Genomic DNA, 20,170 nt, shown 5'->3' with positions numbered 1-20,170 from the left:
ACTGTTATGAAGGTAAACAGAGGCTGTTACAGATATATAGAAAGGAAAGAATACTGATTTCTTTCCAACTTAGGTAGAGGGACATGAAAGTCCCACTTAGGATGAGTAAGCAAGGAGCCCATCCCTGCAGAAAAGAATTTAACAGTGGGAATAGTTAATCATTGGAACAGCTTATCCAGGAATGTGTTACATTCTCCATCACTTGGAGTTTTAAAATCATGATTGAATATCTTTTGAAAAGATGCACCCTAGCTTAACCACAAAATATTGGGTTCAATGCACGAATCACTGGGTGCACTTCTCTGGCCTGTGCTATACAGGAGGTCAAACTAGATGATCAGAATGGTCGCTTTTGGCCTTAAAAATCTGTGAAAGAAATGGCAGAAAGAGAGTGGTTTTTAAGTGCCTTGGCTGCAGCTATGTGTTTGTTTCGAAGGGCTTGTCTACACTATAAAAGTTTGCTGCCTTACCTGTACCGGTATAGTTAAAGCAGCAAAAAACTCTGGTTGTGTACACAATTATATCAGTATGAAAATTCTTATACCACTATATAGCTTATTTTGGTTCAGGAACTGAAATAAACTATATTGCTATAAGGCACCTTTATATCGGTATAACTGCATATACACTAGAGCTTTTACTGGTATAACTAAATTGGCAATAATAATAATAATTAATATATCACACCCCTAACCAGTGTAGGCTTTGTGTACACTAGAAAGTTTAGTTATAGCTATACCGGCAAACCCTCTAAGGCTATGTCTACACTGTGCACCTTAGAGTGACAGCTGTGCCGCAACAGCAGTGCCGCTGTAAGGTGTGCAGTGTAGCCACTCTTCATTAGCCAGAAAAAAAAGCTCTCCTGCCGACAAAATAAAACCACCTCCAACGAGGGGCGGTAGCTTTGTCATTGGGAGAGCGTCTCCTGCTGATAAAACGCTGTCCACACCGACGCTTTTTGTCAGTAAAATTTTTGTCGGTCAGGAGTGTGTTTGTTTTATTTTCCACACCCCTGACTGACAAAAGTTTTACTGCCGAAAGTGCGGTGTAGACATAGCCTTAGTGTAGTTGCAGCTTATAGCAGCAAAACCGTGCTTTTGCTGGTATAGTCTATACAGTTACTGAACAAGGAGAATTGCACCCAGTGATTCCTGCATTGAACCCAATATTTTGTGGTTAAGCTAGGGCTTTTATTAATATAGAAATGTCATCCAATATTAGTATTCTGGCTGAAGTCTATAGTATAGATCTGACCACAGTTATGCTAGCACGCTCCAAAAGATTCCTAGTGCATGTTAACATTGGGACTACATCAGCACACGCTAAGAACCTTTTAGAGTGTGTCAGCCAGGTCTACATGGGGCAGTTTCAGCACAACATTTTAGAATGCTCTACAATTTACACCCCTTCTGTGCACATTGCCACACCTTGTAGACAAGCCTAAAGAATGCAATTGCTGTATAAAATCAGCATTTAAATAGGCTGTGTAGGCTCTGAGGTAAACACCTCATTGAGGCAAATAGGGTAGCAGATAGTGCAGTTAGCACCTTTGCTGCTGCTGTTTGGCTGGAAACAGTTTTGTGCAAAGTGAGGTTAATGGGGAAACTGTGGTTGTTGCTCTGAAAATGATTTTGACACTGGAAAGGGCCAGAAATGTGTGTGATTTCAAATGAAAGCTATGGAAAATGAGCAAACATTGCAGAAAGAGCATAATGTCCCAGAGTATGATGCAGAATAACTGGATAGTGCCCTGCTGTGAAGAACAAGCAACCACAGAACCCAGCCTGGAGGAGGAAGAGCTGAAAGACATGCACTCAGATAGTGCTGGCTGACTCCAGCTAGCCTCTTGCTTGTTAGATTGCAGTTCATAGGTACGTGCCCCAACTATGCTTTGACATTCTCGCTTTCAAAGCAACATAAACTAAACTGGAAAAAGCACTTTTATTCCAGAATAAGACTGTCAATCCAGTATGATGTACTGCTACACCTGTATCAGTATAAATATACCCGCATAGTATATACATGTAAATTTCTATATGTAGACCAGCCCTCCTTAGATTCTGAAATAAAGAGTAAAGTGATCAAAGACCCTGAAGTTTGGGGGCTGGAATTTTCCACTGCCCCAGGTCATCGTAGGTAACAAGGGTGGAGAAAGATGAACCTAGAATTGTCATTGCTAGGAAGGCCTTGGCTACACTCGCGGATTCACAGCGCTGCCGCGGCAGCGCTGTGAAGCGCAAGTGTAGTCGCGCCGCCAGCGCTGCGAGAGCTCTCTCGCAGCGCTGCAAGTACTCCACCTCTCCGAGGGGAATAGCTTGCAGCGCTGCGAGGGAGCGTGCAGCGCTGCAGGCGCTGATTACACTTGCGCTTTACAGCGCTGCGCTCAGGGGGGGTGTTTTTTCACACCCCTGAGCGCAGCAAGTGCAGCGCTGTGAATTGCCAGTGTAGCCAAGGCCGAAGATAAAACAGACTGAAAAGATAAAACAGACTATAAAACAGTCAGTGTTTGGGAGATAGGTTAACCTGTTCCCAAGCCTCAACTGCTGCTGTTGGAGATGGTCAGCAGCTTTTGGTGACAACAGAAGTGTATAGCAGCTAGCGTGATGAGTACACTTAGAAAGCCCATAATCAAGTCTATTACTATGGATGTGCCTACACAAAGGTTTTCTTCAAATTCTCCCACCACTGGTGGAAATAATGGCAGGAAGTGCTAGCATATACTGGCCATCATCAGTAAAGAACAAAGTCTTTTGTCCTCTTTAATGTTCCACTCTAGTCCATCTGCTGTTGATGGGCCTTCCTTGTTGGCCACTTTCTGTTGGAGATAAGCACTTTACACTAGTTAATGTCTCTCTCCTGTCTGGTGATTTACGCAGAGGGTTACAGTGAAAACACTCAAATATTACCTTGTGATATGGGATACAGATATGATAAATGAGATTAATACATGCAGCAACTTACAAGCATTCCATAAAATCTAGTATCAGAGGGGTAGCCGTGTTAGTCTGAATCTGAAGAAGTGAGGTTCTTACCCACAAAAGCTTATGCTCCCAATACTTCTGTTAGTCTTAAAGGTGCCACAGGACCCTCCATAAAATCTAAACACTAAATGCATTCTTATTCTAGTACCTATTTTAACAATACTAACACACAGGTGAGCCTGACTGATTTCAACCATATATTTGTAAGTATTCAGTTGAGGCATGGGGATCTTGGCATGAGCTGGTACCTGGTATGCCAGCATCACACTCCATAATAGGTAGTAAGTGTGCATCCTCATTGGTTGTAGGACAACAGCCGGAGAATTTGAGAAAAGCCTCCTTGTAGTTAAAACCATTGAGTTACACCCATAATCTCGCATGGTAGACAGACTGTTTGCATGGAGTTTAATTGCAAATGCAGCAGGTGTAGTTAGACATAGACGGATGAACAAAAATCCTGCCAGACAGAAATAGCCCTGGGAAACAAAAGGTTTTCTTATGGTGTCTTCTTGTCCACGGCCATGAGGTGCTCTGGTTAATAGGGCCTTCCAGAGCCAGACACTTTCACACCCTCTTTCCATACACATCTCATGATCAAACAAGGATCTTGTATGGAGCTTTGTTTTTCCTGGCAGCCCTCTTTTCTAAACCACGCCTCTTTTTTTGTCTGTTTTGGTCATCTTCACTGGCCCAACTGCTGGTTGGTTATTTGCATATGCTAGGAACCAAATGACTAAGGCCCAGCCTGCTCATGTGAAAAACAGAAATGAGTATCTGGCTTGCATTGCACCTGTTGGTGCCTGACCTTTCAGCAGTGACTGGAAGTGGTTATGCAAATATGAATAGTAGGGTGAAGTCTTGGTGTGAGGGCCTGATATAAAACTCTTTGCCACCCAAGTCCTCCTTCCCTTGCCTGGCTCAGGGCTTTTATGTTATAAACTGTAATTGTTTGTCTCTCCTCCTCCTTTTCTCTCGTTAGCTGAAAGTGCGTGTGGTAACAACCGAGAGGGCAAAACATTTCTACAACCCCCAGGAGATTCCCGTAACCCTCTACAGTGATACTGAGGAATGGCAGGTCAGTATCCCTCTTCTGTCCGATCTGATCCATTCTCTGTGGTTGTTGGGGACACCTAATTCCCATGCCAGCTTCACTTTTTATATAGGATTTGTTTGTTCATTCAGTTGACCTAGTCTTCCAGAAATGTCCAATAGCGGATACTTCAGAGCAAGGCAAAACCCTCTCCCTCCATAATGCACTTAGTCAGTTGTGCAGATGCTGGATTTGGGGTAGTCAAAGAATTCCTTCCTGGTCCCCTGCAAGTGATCAGTTTTTCAGCATGAGGCTGATGGACTGATTTCATTCACTTTTACAGAGCCTTTGAATCCAAGTACGAAGTATTAAAAACATGCAAATAATATGATGTTGCCTTCTCTGGATGGTGGTGATGGTGGTATTTATTATTATTACAGTAGTGTTTAGTGGTCCCAACCAATATCATAGCCTCATTGTGGTAGGCACTGTACAAACACATAATAGACAGGCGCTGTCCTAGAGCTTACAGTCTAAATAAACAGGAAATACTAAGTGTGGAAGAAAGGAAAGATTGTTAATGGGTAGTGCCACAACCTGGCCCAGCCCCTCTCTGGACAGACACCATTATGTTGTGAGAAGACCCAACCACTGGATCCCATGTGCTTCAAAGACTGCTGGGTCTAGGTAAGGACTGGTCACTTCCTGTATCTGGGTCTCTCAGGCACACTCCCTCTACACCAGGGGTCGGCAACCTACAGCACGCGTGCCAAAGACGGCACGCGAGCCGATTCTGAGTGGCACGCTGCTGCCACTGAGAGGAGGAGGAGGAGGGGCGGAGGGGCCGGAATGCACCACGTTGTGCGAAGAAGCAAGGGAGGAGGGAAGCTTGGCTGCCGCAGGATCAAGTTTCTGCCTCCTGCCCCCGCAGGGGAGAGCGGTGGGGAGGGGGTCCCGGCCCCCCGCCCCACTCAGCCCCCCCGCCCACCGCTCTCCCCTGCGGGGGCAGGAGGCAGAAGCTTGGTCCTGCGGCAGCCAAGCTTCCCCCCTCCCCTGCTTCTTTGCACAACGTGGTGCATTCCCGGCCCCTCCTCCTCCCAGAGGAGCAGAGCCGAGCGCAGCGTGCTCGCTGCTCCGTAGAGCAGGCAGAGAGAGGTAGGGACAGGCCTGGGGGAAGGGGGTGGAACAGGTCATATCCCTCCCAGCCCCCTGCCATGAGCTGCTCAGGGCAGGGGGCTGGGAGCACCCCCACGAGCCGAGCACCCCAGCCTTCTGCCCTGCACCTCCCCACCCCAACACATACCCAGCCTTCTGCCCTTCACCTCCACACCCCCCGCAGCCATCTCCCCTGACCTCGAGTCCCCCCCCAATACCCAGCCTTCTGCCCTGCACCTCCACACACACCCCGGCCCTCTGCCCTGAACCCCCCCCACACCCAGCTTTGTGCCCTGCACCTCCACACACCCCAGCCCTCTGCCCTGACCTCAAGTCCCCCCCAACACCAGCCCTCTGCCCTGAACCCCCCCACACCCCAGCCCTCTGCCCTGACCTCGAGTCCCGTCCCCCCACACACACACCCAGGCCTCTGCCCTGAACCCCCCCCACCCAGCCTTGTGCCCTGCACCTCCACACACACCCCAGCCCTTTGCCCTGACCTCGAGTCCCCCCCCCACACCCAGCCCTCTGCCCTGAACCCCCCCACACCCAGCCTTCTGCCCTGACCTCGAGTCCCCCCCCCAACACCCAGCCCTCTGACCTGAAACCCCCACCCAGTGGGCTGAGCAGGCTGGCGGCGTAAGATCAGCATTTTAATTTAATTTTAAATGAAGCTTCTTAAACCTTTTGAAAACCTTGTTTACTTTACATACAACAATGGTTTAGTTATATAATATACACTTAGAGAGAGACCCCTTCTAAAAAAACGTTAAAATCTATTATCGGCATGCAAAACCTTAAATTAAAGTGAATAAATGAAGACTCAGCACACCACTTCTGAAAGGTTGCCTACCCCTGCTCTACACTATAGGTCGAATTGTGCCAGTGCAATTTTCTGGCATGGTTAGGGAACATCTGTATGTTGTCACATTTTTTGTTTGTGATGACCTAGGACTGTAGCACAGTTCCCAAATTATATGGTCTCAACTACACTAGAAACCAAGTATTAAAACAAAGGTTGCCCTCACTATGCCAGAGAACCACATGACACCCAGATGGACGAGGGAGGGAGTGTAGGGTAAGAGGTGGTCTCTGACCACTCAGGACTTAAGAGCTATCCCCATCTCCCTGAATAGCAGCCGGAAGTGAGTAGGAAGCCACTAAAGAGCTGTGGGTGCAGATGTTATGCAATCATTATGCCTTGCCCAACTTAGAGGGCAGCAGCTTGATTACCCCTATCATTATCTTAGCTTGCAAATCTACAGACATTATTAATAGTCATAAAATTATCCAGCCCTGTTTAAAATCTACCTTCAGCATATGACTCAATAACCTCCGGCACCACTGAATTTCCCAGGCTTATTATACATCATATGGACTGTAATAGAAGTTCTAGATTCCCAGCCTCAAATCCGATGCCTGGGCACCAGGAGAAAAAGTTCATCTGTGCCCAGTTTCATTGCGGAGTTCTATCTCATTCACAACTTTAGTGTTTTGCTGTTTTGGATGGGTCCCTCCCATTCATTTTCCTCTTGTAATTTAATACTAGTTAGGATTCCTGATTGGAGACTATGGCACTGAACAGCCTTTCTTCTTAATCCTGGATCATAACATGAAATCCAGCCAATCAAAACAGATGGCCTGTGTGGTGAAAAATAGTTCCAAATTATATTTCTGGCAGCTGGAGGCAGCAGTTTATGCTGCATGAATGAGTTGCTCTGTCCTATTCTTTATCATCTTATGATTAGGGCTGTGAGACGGAGACCTGGGTTCTATTCCTGGCTCTGCCACTGACACATTCTTGTGACCTTGGGTGAGTCACTTTACCTCTCTGTGCCTGTGGTGGTTTAGCGGCGGGGGATCCTCCCCATCCGGGTCCGTGGGAGGCCACTCTGCCTCACCACATGTCTGTTCGTCGCCTACCGTGGGGCATTAGCGGGGTGACAACAGTCTACCGCTCGAGTCTATAGCTCAGGCCTGTGGTAAGGGCCCAGCAACGAAACACAGGTAGGGAGGCCAGGCCCTTAATCATAAGAACATAAGAACGGCCATACTGGGTCAGACCAAAGGTCCATCAAGCCCAGTATCCTGTCCTCTGACAATGGCCAATGGCAGGTTCCCCAAAGGGAATGAATAGACAAGTTATCATCAAGTGATCCATCCCCTGTCACCCAATCCCAGCTTCTGGCAAACAGAGGCTAGGGACACCATTTCTGCCCATCCTGGCTAATAGCCATTGATGGACCTATCTTTCATGAATCTATCTAGCTCCCTTTTGAACCTTGTTATGGTATTGGCCTTCATAACACCCTCTGGCAAGGAGTTCCAGAGGTTGACAGTACGTTGCGTGAAAAAATACTTTCTTGTGTTTTGTTTTAAACCTGCTACCTATTTCATTTGGTGGCCCCTTGTTCTTGTATTATGAGGAGGAGTAAATAACACTTCCTTATTTACTTTATCTATATTGCTCGTGATTTTATAGACCCCTATCATATCCCCCCTTAGTCGCCTCTTTTCCAAGCTGAAAAGTCCCAGTCTCATTAATCTCTCTTCATACGGAAGCCGTTCTATACCCCTAATAATTTTTGTTGCCCTTTTCTGAACCTTTTCCAATTCCAGTATATCTTTTTTGAGATGGGGCGACCACATCTGCATGCAGTATTCAAGGTGTGGATGTAGCATGGATTTATATAGAGTGAATTTGATATTTTCTGTTTTATTATCTATCCCTTTCTTGATGATTCCCAACATTCTGTTTGCTTTTTTGACTGCCGCTTCACATTGAGTGGATGATTTCAGAGAACTATCCACAATGACTCCAAGGTCTCTTTCTTGAGTGGTAACAGCTAATTTAGACCCCATCATTGTATATGTATAATTAGGATTATGTTTTCCAATTTGCATTACTTTGCATTTATCAACATTAAATTTCATCTGCCATTTTGTTGTCCAGTCACCCAGTTTTGTGAGATCCTTTTGTAGCTCTTCGCTGTCTGCCTGGGACTTAACTATCTTGAGTAGTTTTGTACCGTTTGCAAATTTTGCCACCTCACTGTTTGCCCCTTTTTCCAGATCGTTTATGACTATGTTAAATGCGACTGGGCCCAGTACGGATCCCTGGGGGACACCCCTATTTATCTCTCTCCATTCTGAAAACTGACCATTTATTCCTACCCTTTGTTTCCTATCTTTTAACCAGTTACCAATCCATGAGAGAACCTTCCCTCTTATCCCATGACTGCTTATTTTGCTTAAAATAAGTAAGGCACCTTGTCAAAGACTTTCTGAAAATGTAAATACACTATATCCACTGGATCTCCATTGTCCGCATACTTTTTGACCCCCTCAGAGATTTCTAATAGATTGGTGAGGCATGATTTCCTTTACAAAAAACATTTGACTATTTCCCAACAAATTATGTTCATCTATGTGTCTGACACTTTTGTTCTTTAAGATAGTTTCAACCAATTTGCCCGGTACTGAAGTGAGGCTTACTGGCCTGTAGTTGCCAGGGTCACCTCTGGAGCCCTTTTTAAAAATTGGCATCACATTAGCTATCCTCCAGTCATTTGGTACAGAAGCTGATTTAAATGATAAGTTACAGATGACAGTTAGTAGTCCTGCAGTTTCACATTTGAGTTCCTTCAGAACTCTTGGGGGAATACCATCAGGTCCTGGAGACTTACTACTGTTTAGTTTATCAATTTGTTCTAAAACCTCCCTCAATTTGGGACAGTTCCTCAGATCTGTCACCCAAAAAGAATGGCTCAGGTTTGGCTCAGTCAGGGCGGGGCAATGAGAGTCTATAGCTTGGGCTTCTGTTTCAGGGTCAAGCAGCAAGGGGTTCGGGCATCCTAGCTCCGGCGGATGCCTGACAAGCACTGGCCTCTTAGCCTAGAGAGGGGGAGACTGCCACCCCAGGGGCTGGGATGGCAGGGGGGACGCAGGCCCACCCACTCCACTGCATCCCAGCCCAGGGCCCTAACAGTGGCAGAGGGGGCTGCCACTGGGTCAGCTGGGATCCTGACCACAACACGCTGACTGGGTCTATGGCAACAACGAACCGGCTGTCCCAGGGCCACTTCCTAACTCCTCCTCGGGGTGTACTTGGGTCTGTAGAGGATTGTCCAGATCGTCAGGGTAGAAGGCCTGCAGTAGTCCTGGCAACTCCTCTGTGGTGTAGTCTGGTCAGCATGCGGCTCTGGCCAGTCCTCCGCTCCCCATGGGCCTGCAGCAGTCTCCCAGTTTGGGAGCAAGCAAGAGGCATCTGGCTCCTCTGGTGGCTGCAGCCCAACTGAGTGCCCAGACCCACCTTTTATACTTCCTGTCCTGCCCACTGACTTCTGGCGGGAGGGGTGAGCATGCCTTGGTTCCGCCCACTAGGGCTCAGTGAGGGGCTCCTCCCCCTCTGGGTCTGTGGGAGGCCACCACACCTCACTACAGTGCCTCAGTTTCTCCGTCTGTAAAATGCTTTCCTATATCCCACATGCAATTTTCTACACTGAGGTTGTTTGTACTATGTAGCCGTACCAATGTAGTTGCACTGGTGCAAACCCTAGTGATGTAGGTGTCTTGCACCAATCTAAAATGCGGCTTGCACTAGCATAATCTGAACTGGTGCGTGTCACTTTTGACACCAGTGCCCTGTGTCTACATTAGGTGTTTGTTGTGACAACGGTGCAAAACTTTCCAGTATAGACATGTCCTTAGTTCATTAACGTTTGCAAGGTGCTCTGAGACATCTTCAGATAGAAGCTGCTAGAGAAGGGTCAAGTCAGATAATGTGGACGGAAGTCCCATTTCAGGACCTGGACTCTTCTGAGGTGTCTACACTGCAGCTGGGAGTTAGCTTTCCAGCCCGGTTAGACAAACTCATGCTAGTGGGGCTCAAGGTAGCACGCTAATAATAGCTGTGTGGATGTGGCAGCTCCTGCAGAGGCTTGGGCTAGCCATCCAAGCTCAAGTCTAGGGGTTGGGTGTGTTTGAGCTGGAGCGTCTAGCCTGAGTCTCTGTCAGAGCTGCAACATCCACGCAGCTATTCTTAGCATGCTAGCTCAAGTCTCGCTAGTGTGAGTCTGTCTACCCGTGCTGGGAGGCTTGCACCCAGCTGCGGTGTAGAACTAACCGTAGTGAGTTAGTGCAGCAGTGTGAGAGAGGGGTGTTTTATCAAAGGTACAGTACTTTAGAGGAGATGTTAAACCAAGGCCTTGTCTACACTGGCAAGTTTCTGCGCAGTAAAGCAGCTTTCTGCGGTGTAACTCCCGAGGTGTACACACTGCCAAGCCACTTAGTGCGCAGAAACTGCACAGTTGCAGCGCTTTAAAAAAACCACCCCGATGAGAGGCGTAGAGCTTTCTGCGGCGAGGCTACAGCACTGCGGTGCCAGTGTAGACACCCTGGCCGATTACAGCGCTGCGATTGGCATCCGGGGGGTGTCCCACAATGCCTGTTCTCGCCTCTCTGGCCATCAGTTTGAGCTCTACTCCCCTGCCCTCAGGTGACCAACTGTGAGCCCCACCCCTTAAATTCCTTGGGAATTTTGGAAGTCCCCTTCCTGTTTGCTCGGTGATGTTCGCAGTGGTCTTAGCGCATCTTTCCAGGTGACTATGCCTGCTCCATGCACCAGGCGATCTTCCGCTTGGAGCAATGCTGAGCTGCTGGACCTCATCAACATTTGGGGAGAGGAGGCTGTCCAGTCCCAGCTGTGCTCCAGCCATAGGAATTATGATACTTATGGACAGATTTCACGATGCACAATAGAAAGGGGCCATGACTGGGACACATTGCAGTGCAGGGTCAAAGTGAAGGACTGCGGAACGCCTACCACAAGGCGCGGGAGGCAAACCACCACTCCGGTGCTGTGCCCATGAGCTGCTGGTTCTACAAAGAGCTGGACGTGATACTCGGTGGCAACTCCACCTCCACTGTGAAGGCCACTGTGGATACTTTGGTGGCTTGTGTGCCAGTCGAGAGTGGACCGAGCCAGGAGGAGGAAATCTTGGATGAGGATGTGGAGTGGGGCGGGGGGACCCAGAGGCAGAGGACGATTCGGAGGTCAGAGATGCATGCAGCCAGGAGCTCTTCTCTACCCCGGAGGAGGCTAGCCAGTCACAGCTATTGGAGCTTGGTGGAGTGCAAACAGGAGAGGAGGCCCCTGGTAAGTGGCTTTGATTTTGGGAATTGCTGGAGCGAGTTGTTGTGGGCAGGAGGGTTGCTGAAAGCAGGCTTGTGTCTGTATGATGCGCGTACCACCACATGCCTTGTCTGAGTGGCGGAATAGGGTGTTGATTGACTCCCGCACTTCACAGGAATCTCCCTCAGAGATCTCCAGGAAATTCTCATGGAGATACGGGGCAATCCGCTGCAGCAGGTTCTTTGACAGAGCTGCTTTGTTTCTTGCCTCATTAAGGGTAACTTTTCCGCGCCGCTCTGCCGTCACCGGGGTGGGACTATTGCTGCACACTGGCGAGCCGCATAAGGGCAGGGTGGAAGCCGCAGTCTTGGAGAAGACCCTCCCTTGATTCCCTGCTCACCCTCAGCAGCGAGATATCTTCCATAATGAACACAGCTTGTGGAAAATGTGGGGATAGGAATGATTATAAGGCCCCCCCACAGTGCTGGCTCTCCCCAAGAGCCACGTGCCCAGTGTACAGTACAGTCTTGGAACACTGATTTCCCCTGCCTCTGTGGTTACTCACCATTTTGGGGGTCTTGTGGCTCATGTGTGTTTTCCTGGGGTCAGCCAGTTAGTGACAGGTATGTGAATAGTGGCTGTGTTTTAAATCACTGAATCAGTGTTCTGTGTGTTGCAAACAATACTGCTTCTGTAAAGTGTTGCATTTTGGCTTCACAGAGATAACCTCGGGAGCCCAGCCTCCCTCTTTGTTATCGCCGGCTGAACGGCTGCGCAGAATTAGAAAGCGGCCACGAAGAACTAAAGAGGACTTTCTGCATGATGTCACGATGCACTCTGCGGCCGAAAAACAAGAATTGAAGGAGTGGTGGGACAGCAAGAAGAGGGACTGAAAGGAGAACGTGGTGTGCCAGAACGAAGCCACGGAGCTGCTTTTAAAAGTTATGGAGCGCCAAGCGCACACGCTCCAGGCGCTACTAGCACTACAAGCCGAGCAGCTCCGCGCCTGCCCTCCCCTGCAGCCGCTGTCGCAAAACTCTTACCCATGCGCCCCCCAGACACCGCCAACACACTCTTATCAACCTCCTGGCTCCAGTTTGTACTCACTACATTCCACTCCTGCCCTGTCACAGTCCAGCCCTGCGGCCTCCCAGTACCCACTGCAGTCAACACCCGTCCCTCTGCAGTTTAGCCCTGCTGAAGTACAGTACCCATGCACTGTACTCCAAAGGACAAGGTTGCATATGATACCTGGACATACACAAATCTTTAACCATCCCGGGACCCCACCTCCTCCTGGGACCCTCCCTTTCCCCATCCCCCACAGTGCTGATGTGTTTTTTGTTAGTCTTTCTCCTCCAATTATTGTTTTTTAATAAAAGAATTGTTTTGGTTTGAAAGCAATCTTTATTCCATTAATTGTGAAAGCAAACAGAGGCCTGCAAAGCAACAGGCAGTTTTCTTAAACCTTCATAGTGCATCGTCAGCACCAATCACAATCACCTCCTAGCATTACAAGCATTGCACTCCCGAGCATAGCAACAAATATTAGTGGATTTCAGCTTCAAATTTCTGCCTCAAGGCATCCCTGATCCTTATGGCCCCATACTGCGCCCTCTAATAGCCCTGATCTCTGGCTGTTCAAATTCAGCCTCCAGGCGCTGAGCCTCAGCGGTCCATCCCTGAGTGAAGCTTTCACCCTTCCCTTCACAAATATGGAGCATACAGCACACGGCTATAAGCATAGGAATATTGTCATCAGCCAGGTCGAGCCTCCCATATAGGCAGTGCCAGCAGGCCCTTAGACAGCCAAAAGCGCACTCAACCGTCATTCTGCACTTGCTCAGCCTGTTGTTGAACCGCTCCTTGTTGCTGTCAAGGTGCCCTGTGTCTGGCTTCATAAGCCACGGCATTGAGGGGTAGGCGGGGTCTCCCAGGATCACAATGGGCATTTTGACTTCCCCTATGGTGATCTTCTGGTCCGGGAAGAAAGTCCCTGCTTGCAGTTTCCTCAACAGGCCAGTGTTCTGAAACATTCGTGTGTCATGCACCTTTCTGGACCAGCCTGCGTTAATGTCCATGAAATGCCCACCGTGATCCACAAGTGCCTGGAGAAGCATTGAGAAATACTCCCTCTAATTAATGTATTCGGTGGCTAGGTGGTTTGGTGCCAGAATTGGAATATGTGCGCCATCTATCACGCCTCCGCAGTTAGGGAAGCCCATTTTTGCAAAGCCATCCACATTGTCACGCATGTTGCCCAGAGTCATGGTCTTTCAGAGCAGGATGTGATTAATGGCTCTGCACACTTCCATCAACACGAGTCCAACGGTCGACTTTCCCAGTCCAAACTGGTTAGCAACCAATCGGTAGCAGTTTGGAGTAGCCAGCTTCCACAGTGCAATTGCCACGCACTTCTCCAATGATAGGGCAGCTCTCGTTCTCGTGTCCTTGCACCGCAGGGCTGGGGCGAGCTCATCACACAGTCCCATGAATGTGGCTTTCCTCATCCGAAAGTTCTGCAGCCACTGCTTGTCATCCCAGACGTGCATCACAATGTGATCCCACCACTCAGTGCTTGTGGCATTCATGGATGTGTGCTGACCACAGTGGAACGCCGCTTTTGGGCTCAGGAAACAAGCAATCTCATGTTGTAGCTACTACGCGTGGCGAGATCAATGTCATCTTGCCTTTGTAGTTTAAGGAATAACTCCACTGCCACTCGTGATGTGTTAGTGAGAGCGAGCAGCATATTGGTCAACAGTGCGGGATCCATTCCTGCAGACCGAAGAGGCAGAGCGCGCAGTACACAAACCGTTGAAAGATGGCGCCAAATGCAGACGGAAGCACAGGGATTGCTGGGATGCAAAGCAATGCATCCCGGGGCATTGGGAGGGGACCCAGGATGCCCCGGTACCCCCCTCTGCCTTTCCACAACTCTTAGCGGCAGAAGAGGAAGAGGTGATCTGTGGGATAGCTGCCCAGACTGCACCATTCTGAGTACCGCTGCAAGTGCCACAAGTGTGAACACGCTATTGCGCAGGCAGCTGACAGTGTGAACACACAACAGCGCTTTCCCTTCAGCAAGGGATAGCTCAGTGGTTTGAGCATTGGCCTGCTAAACCCAGGGTTGTGAGTTCAGTCCTTAAGGGGGCCATTTAGGGATCTGGGGCAAAAATCTGTCAGGGATGGTACTTGGTCTTGCTGTGAAGGCAGGGGACTGGACTCGATGACCTTTCCAGTCCTACACTTCTATGATTCTATTAAATTGATTCCCAACTGACCGGTAGCTGTCTGGTGTTGCAAGCTTCCAGAGGGCTATCGCCACTCGCTTGTGAACTGTGAGGGCTGCTCTCATCTTGGTATTCTTGCGCTTCAGGGCAGGGGAAAGCAAGTCACAAAGTTCCATGAAAGTGCCCTTACGCATGTGAAAGTTTCGCAGCCACTGGGAATCATCCCAGACCTGCAACACTATGCGGTCCCACCAGTCTGTGCTTGTTTCCCAGGCCCAGAATCGGCGTTCCATGGCATGAACTTGCCCCATTACCACCATGATGTTGAAATTGCCAGGGCCCGTGCTTTGAGAGAAGTCTGTGTCCATGTCCTCATCACTCTCGTCACCGCGCTGCCATCGTCTCCTCACCCGCTTTTGCAGATTTTGGTTCTGCACATACTGCAGGATAATGCGTGAGGTGTTTACAGTGCTCATAACTGCTGCTGTGATCTGAGCGGGCTCCATGCTTGCTGTGGTATGGCGTCTGCAGGAGAGCAGGGTGGCAACGGAAGCATGACGATGGTTTGCAGCTCTACTGCACCGTCTGCTGCCAGAGCAGGAGAGCAGAGTGGCAGTGGAAGCGGTTGTTCGATGACGATGGTTTGCAGCCCTATTGTACTGTCTGCTGCCAGAACAGGAGAGCAGAGTGGCAGCGGAAGCGTGACAATGGTTTGCAGCCCTACTGCACTGTCTGCTGCCAGCAGCACCCAGGACATAACAGCGGCGGCTGAGCTGAGCGGGCTGCACGCTTGCCGTGGTATGTCGTCTGCATGGAAAAAAGGTGCAAAATGATTGTCTGCCGTTGCTCTCACGGAGGGAGGGGCGACTGACGACATGTACCCAAAACCACCCGCGACAATGTTTTTGCCCCATCAGGCAGTGGGAGCTCAACCCAGAATTCCAATGGGTGGCGGAGACTGCGGGAACTGTGGGATAGCTACGCACAGTGCAACGCTCCGAAAGTCGACGCTAGCCTCGGTACTGTGGACGCACTCTGCAGACTTAATGCGCTTAGTGGGGACACACACAATCGACTGTATAAAATCACTTCCTAAAAAATCGACTTCTATAAATTCCACCTAATTTCGTAGTGTAGACATACCCTGAATGAGTACAAGACGACCTGCTCATCACCATGTGAGCAGTCCTCTGTTTTTGCACCCACAAGCATATGTTGCTTTCCTTCATAGAAAGGCATGTTAGTGGGAATGAACAGAAAGCTTTCCAGTCATTTCAGAGATCATTGTGGTGCATTGGCAGAGCTCTGTTGGGGACCAGGTCTGGAATAGCAGGGGGGCTGCTGGTCAGAATTGAGGTGCATTGGCTGTGCCGTATGGGCTTGCAGTACTGAAATACCAGGGAATGCTGCAGATGAGGATTAAGATACATTGGCAGAGCTGGGCAAGGGGTGTTGCAGGTCAGGATTGAGGTTGTGGGGAAATAGAGCAGGGTGGCCTTCTTTCCGATAACCAAGATCCTGGGCCTGAAGACCCTGAAACATCTCCCCTAGAAATCTGCCATACTGAGGACTTTCGTGGGTAATGGGGTAGGCCTAAAAGCCTGAACCAAACTGCTCAAATCAGTTTGTGAGGCTATGCCCAGTCAAAAGCAACAACAGAGGAGGGAATGACCCCCCCCCCAGCAGCACTGGTGAAATATGTTCATGGCTAATGAAATATAATAACCGCTTGTGTGAAGCAATAGGTAACTTTAGCTAAATGCAAACTGACTCATGCAATTTCTCCTTTGCATGATCTGTGACCTACTCCGTGATTCCAGCTATCTGCAAACTAGCCCCCCCCTTAAGCCTTTACTGAAATCCCCCGGAAAATGACATAGTCCGAGTCTTGAGAAATGTACTCAAGCTGGGGCCGAGCACCACCCCTGCGGAAACCACCAAGCGCCCTTCTACCCAAACAAACACCCACTCCTCGGAAATTAGGTCAGAGGGTAGGGAGGGGGGTGAGAGGACTGACCCCAACCCCAACACCCTAGCTCGTGATCACCCCAAACCCAGCCTGTGATTTGCCCCCGAGCTCGTGTTCACCCCATGCCCAGCTTATAATTGGTCCCCAATTTCTTAACTCATGACGTATTGTTTGTACCCTGCTTGTGGTTTAATGGAATAAAAGCAGCTTGTGAGCTGTCGCTAGGTGTGTTGGTCTCCGGACCACACCCCAGTGCGCACTGGTTTGTATGTCAATAAACTGGCCTCAGGCTATGAGTCTTTGAACTAAAATGACTGCGTGGGGGTCTTTGACCACGACAAGGTGCATTGACAGAGCTGTGTGAGGGTATGTCTACACTACGAAATTAGGTCGAATTTATAGAAGTCGGTTGTTTAGAAATCGTTTTTATAAAGTCGATTGTGTGTGTCCCCACACAAAATGCTCTAAGTGTGCATTAAGTTGGCGGACTGCGTCCACAGTACCGAGGCTAGCGTCGACTTCTGGAGCATTGCACTGTGGGTAGCTATCCCACAGTTCCTGCAGTCTCCGCCGCCCATTGGAATTCTGGGTTGACATCCCAATGCCTAAAAACAGTGTTGCGGGTGATTCTGGATACATGTCGTCAGGCCCCCACTCCCTCCCTCCGTGAAAGCAACAGCAGACAATCGTTTCACGCCTTTTTTCAGCCCAGACGCCATAGCACTGGGATCATTGAGCCCGCTCAGATCACTGCGGCAATTATGAGCACTATAACCAACACGCGCATTATCCTGGAGTATATGCAGAACCAGAACCTGCCAAAGCAAAACCAGGCGAGGAGGCGACGGCAGCACGGTGACGAAAGTGATGAGGCAATAGACATGGACATAGACTTCTCACAAACTACGGGCCCTGGCAATGTGCACATCATGGTGTTAATGGGGCAGGTTCATGCTGTGGAACGCCGATTCTGGGCCCGGGAAACAAACACAGACTGGTGGGACCGCCTAGTGTTGCAGGTCTGGGATGATTCCCAGTGGCTGCAAAACTTTCGCATGCGTAAGGGCACTTTCATGGAACTTTGTGACTTGCTTTCCCCTGCCCTGAAGCGCCAGAATACCAAGATGAGAGCAGCCCTCACAGTTGAGAAGCAAGTGGCGATAGCCCTGTGGAAGCTTGCAACGCCACACAGCTACTGGTCAGTCGGGCATCAGTTTGGAGTGGGCAAATCTACTGTGGGGGCTGCTGTGATCCAAGTAGCCAACGCAATCAAAGACCTGCTGATATCAAAGGTAGTGACTCTGGGAAATGTGCAGGCCATAGTGGATGGCTTTGCTGCAATGGGATTCCCTAACTGTGGTGGGGCGATAGACGGAACCCATATCCCTATCTTGGCACCGGAGCACCAAGCCAGCGAGTACATAAACCGAAAGGGGTACTTTTCAATGGTGCTGCAAGCACTGGTGGATCACAAGGGATGTTTCACCAACATCAATGTGGGATTGCCGGGAAAGGTACATGACGCTCGCGTCTTCAGGAACTCTGGTCTGTTTCAAAAGCTGGAGGAAGGAACTTTCTTCCCAGACCAGAAAATAACCGTTGGGGATATTGAAATGCCTATAGTTATCCTTGGGGACCCAGCCTACCTCTTAATGCCATGGCTCATGAAGCCATACACAGGCAGCCTGGACAGTAGTCAGGACCTGTTCAACTATAGGCTGAGCAAGTGCAGAATGGTGGTAGAATGTGCATTTGGACGTTTAAAAGCGCGCTGGCGCAGTTTACTGACTCGGATAGACCTCAGCGAAACCAATATTCCCATTGTTATTACTGCTTGCTGTGCGCTCCACAATATCTGTGAGAGTAAGGGGGAGACATTTATGGCGGGATGGGAGGTTTAGGCAAATCGCTTGTCCGCTGATTACGCGCAGCCAGACACCAGGGCGGTTAGAAGAGCACAGCAGGGCGCGGTGCGCATCAGAGAAGCTTTGAAAACCAGTTTCATGACTGGCCAGGCTAGGGTGTGAAAGTTCTGTTTGTTTCTCCTTGATGAACCCCCTCCTCTCCCCGGTTCACTCTGTAAGCTGGACACCCTCCCCCCCCCCCTTCGATCACCGCTTGCAGAGGCAATAAAATCATTGTTACTTCACATTCATGCATTCTTTATTAATTCATCACACAAATAGGGGGATAACTGCCAAGGTAGCCCAGGAGGGGTGGGGAAGGAGGGAAGGACAAGGACGCACTGCACTTTAAAACTTTAAAACTTATTGAAGGCCAGCCTTCTGTTGCTTGGGCAATCCTCTGGGGTGGAGTGGCTGGGTGGCCGAAGGCCCCCCCACCGCGTTCTTGGGCGTCTGGGTGAGGAGGCTATGGAACTTGGGGAGGAGGGCTGTTGGTTACACAGGGGTTGTAGTGGCGGTCTGTGCTCCTGCTGCCTTTCCTGCAGCTCAACCATGTGCTGGAGCATATCAGTTTGATGCTCCAGCAGCCGGAGCATTGACTCTTGCCTTCTGTCAGCAAGCTGACGCCACTTACTCTCTTCAGCCCGCCACTTACTCTCTTCAGCCCGCCATTCATCCCGCCACCTCTCCTCGCGTTCATATTGTGCTTTCCTGCACTCTGACATTGTCTGCCTCCACGCATTCTGCTGTGCTCTGTCAGCGTGGGAGGACATCTGGAGTTCCGAGAACATCTCATCCCGAGTGCGTTTTTTCGCCTTCTAATCTTCGCTAGCCTCTGTGAAGGAGAAACATTTGCAGCTGGTGGGGGAAAAGGGAGATTGGTAGTTAAAAAGATACATTTTAGATAACAATAGGAACACTCTTTCCCGTTAAATCTTGCTGTTCACATTACACAGCACGTGTGCTTTTGTTACAAGGTCGCATTTTGCCTCTTATTTATATTGAGGGCCTGCTGGTTTTGTGTGAGAGATCACTCACGCAGTGCCAGGCAACAGAATTCGGCTTGCAGGCAGCCATGGTAAGCCACAGTCTTTTGGCTTCTTTAACCTTCATAACATGTGGGAATGGTTTAAAACAGCAGCGCCCTCATTTCCCATACCAAGCGGCCGTTGGGTTGGCCATTTAAAATGGGTTTGCAATTTAAAAGGAGGGACTGCGGTTTGTGGGTTAGCGTGCAGCACAAACCCAAATTACCCCCCCCCCCCCCCACACACACACATGCAATTCTCTGGGATGATCACTTCACCCCTCCCCCCACCGCGTGGCTAACAGCGGGGAACATTTCTGTTCAGCCACACAGCCAAACAGCCGAGCAGGAACAGGCACCTCTGAATGTCCCCTTAATAAAAGCACCCTATTTCAACCAGGTGACCATGAATGATATCACTCTCCTGAGGATAACACAGAGAGATAAGGAATGGATGTTGTCTGAACGCCAGCAAACACCGGGACCATATGCTGCCATGCTTTGTTATGCAATGATTCCAGACTATGTGCTACTGGCCTGGCGTGGTAAAGTGTCCTACCATGGCTGACGGAATAAGGCTGCACTGCCCAGAAACCTTTTGCAAAGGCTTTGGGAGTACATCCAGGAGAGCTTTCTGGAGATGTCCCTGGAGGATTTCCTCTCCATCCCCAGACATGTTAACAGACTTTTCCAGTAGCTGTACTGGCCACGAATGCCAGGGCAAATTAATCATTAAAC

The 20,170-nt window shown here is 49.4% G+C and overlaps 1 protein-coding gene across 2 annotated transcripts in view; it reads left to right on the top strand.

The window, feature by feature from the left end:
• PPCDC (phosphopantothenoylcysteine decarboxylase) overlaps window positions 1–20,170 on the top strand; it is a 51,684-nt gene that overhangs the window by 17,194 nt on the left and 14,320 nt on the right. For both annotated transcript variants that reach the window (XM_065412005.1, XM_065412004.1), the window contains exon 3: window positions 3,961–4,056. In XM_065412005.1, the coding sequence (XP_065268077.1) occupies window positions 3,961–4,056 (96 nt within the window). The remainder of the gene's footprint in view (window positions 1–3,960; window positions 4,057–20,170) is intronic.

This window comes from Emys orbicularis, chromosome 10 (genome assembly GCF_028017835.1).
Source record: "Emys orbicularis isolate rEmyOrb1 chromosome 10, rEmyOrb1.hap1, whole genome shotgun sequence".
In the NCBI taxonomy this organism is placed as follows: domain Eukaryota; kingdom Metazoa; phylum Chordata; order Testudines; family Emydidae; genus Emys; species Emys orbicularis.
Note: the sequence above shows the minus strand (reverse complement) of the source record. Positions and strands in the feature narration are given on the sequence as shown.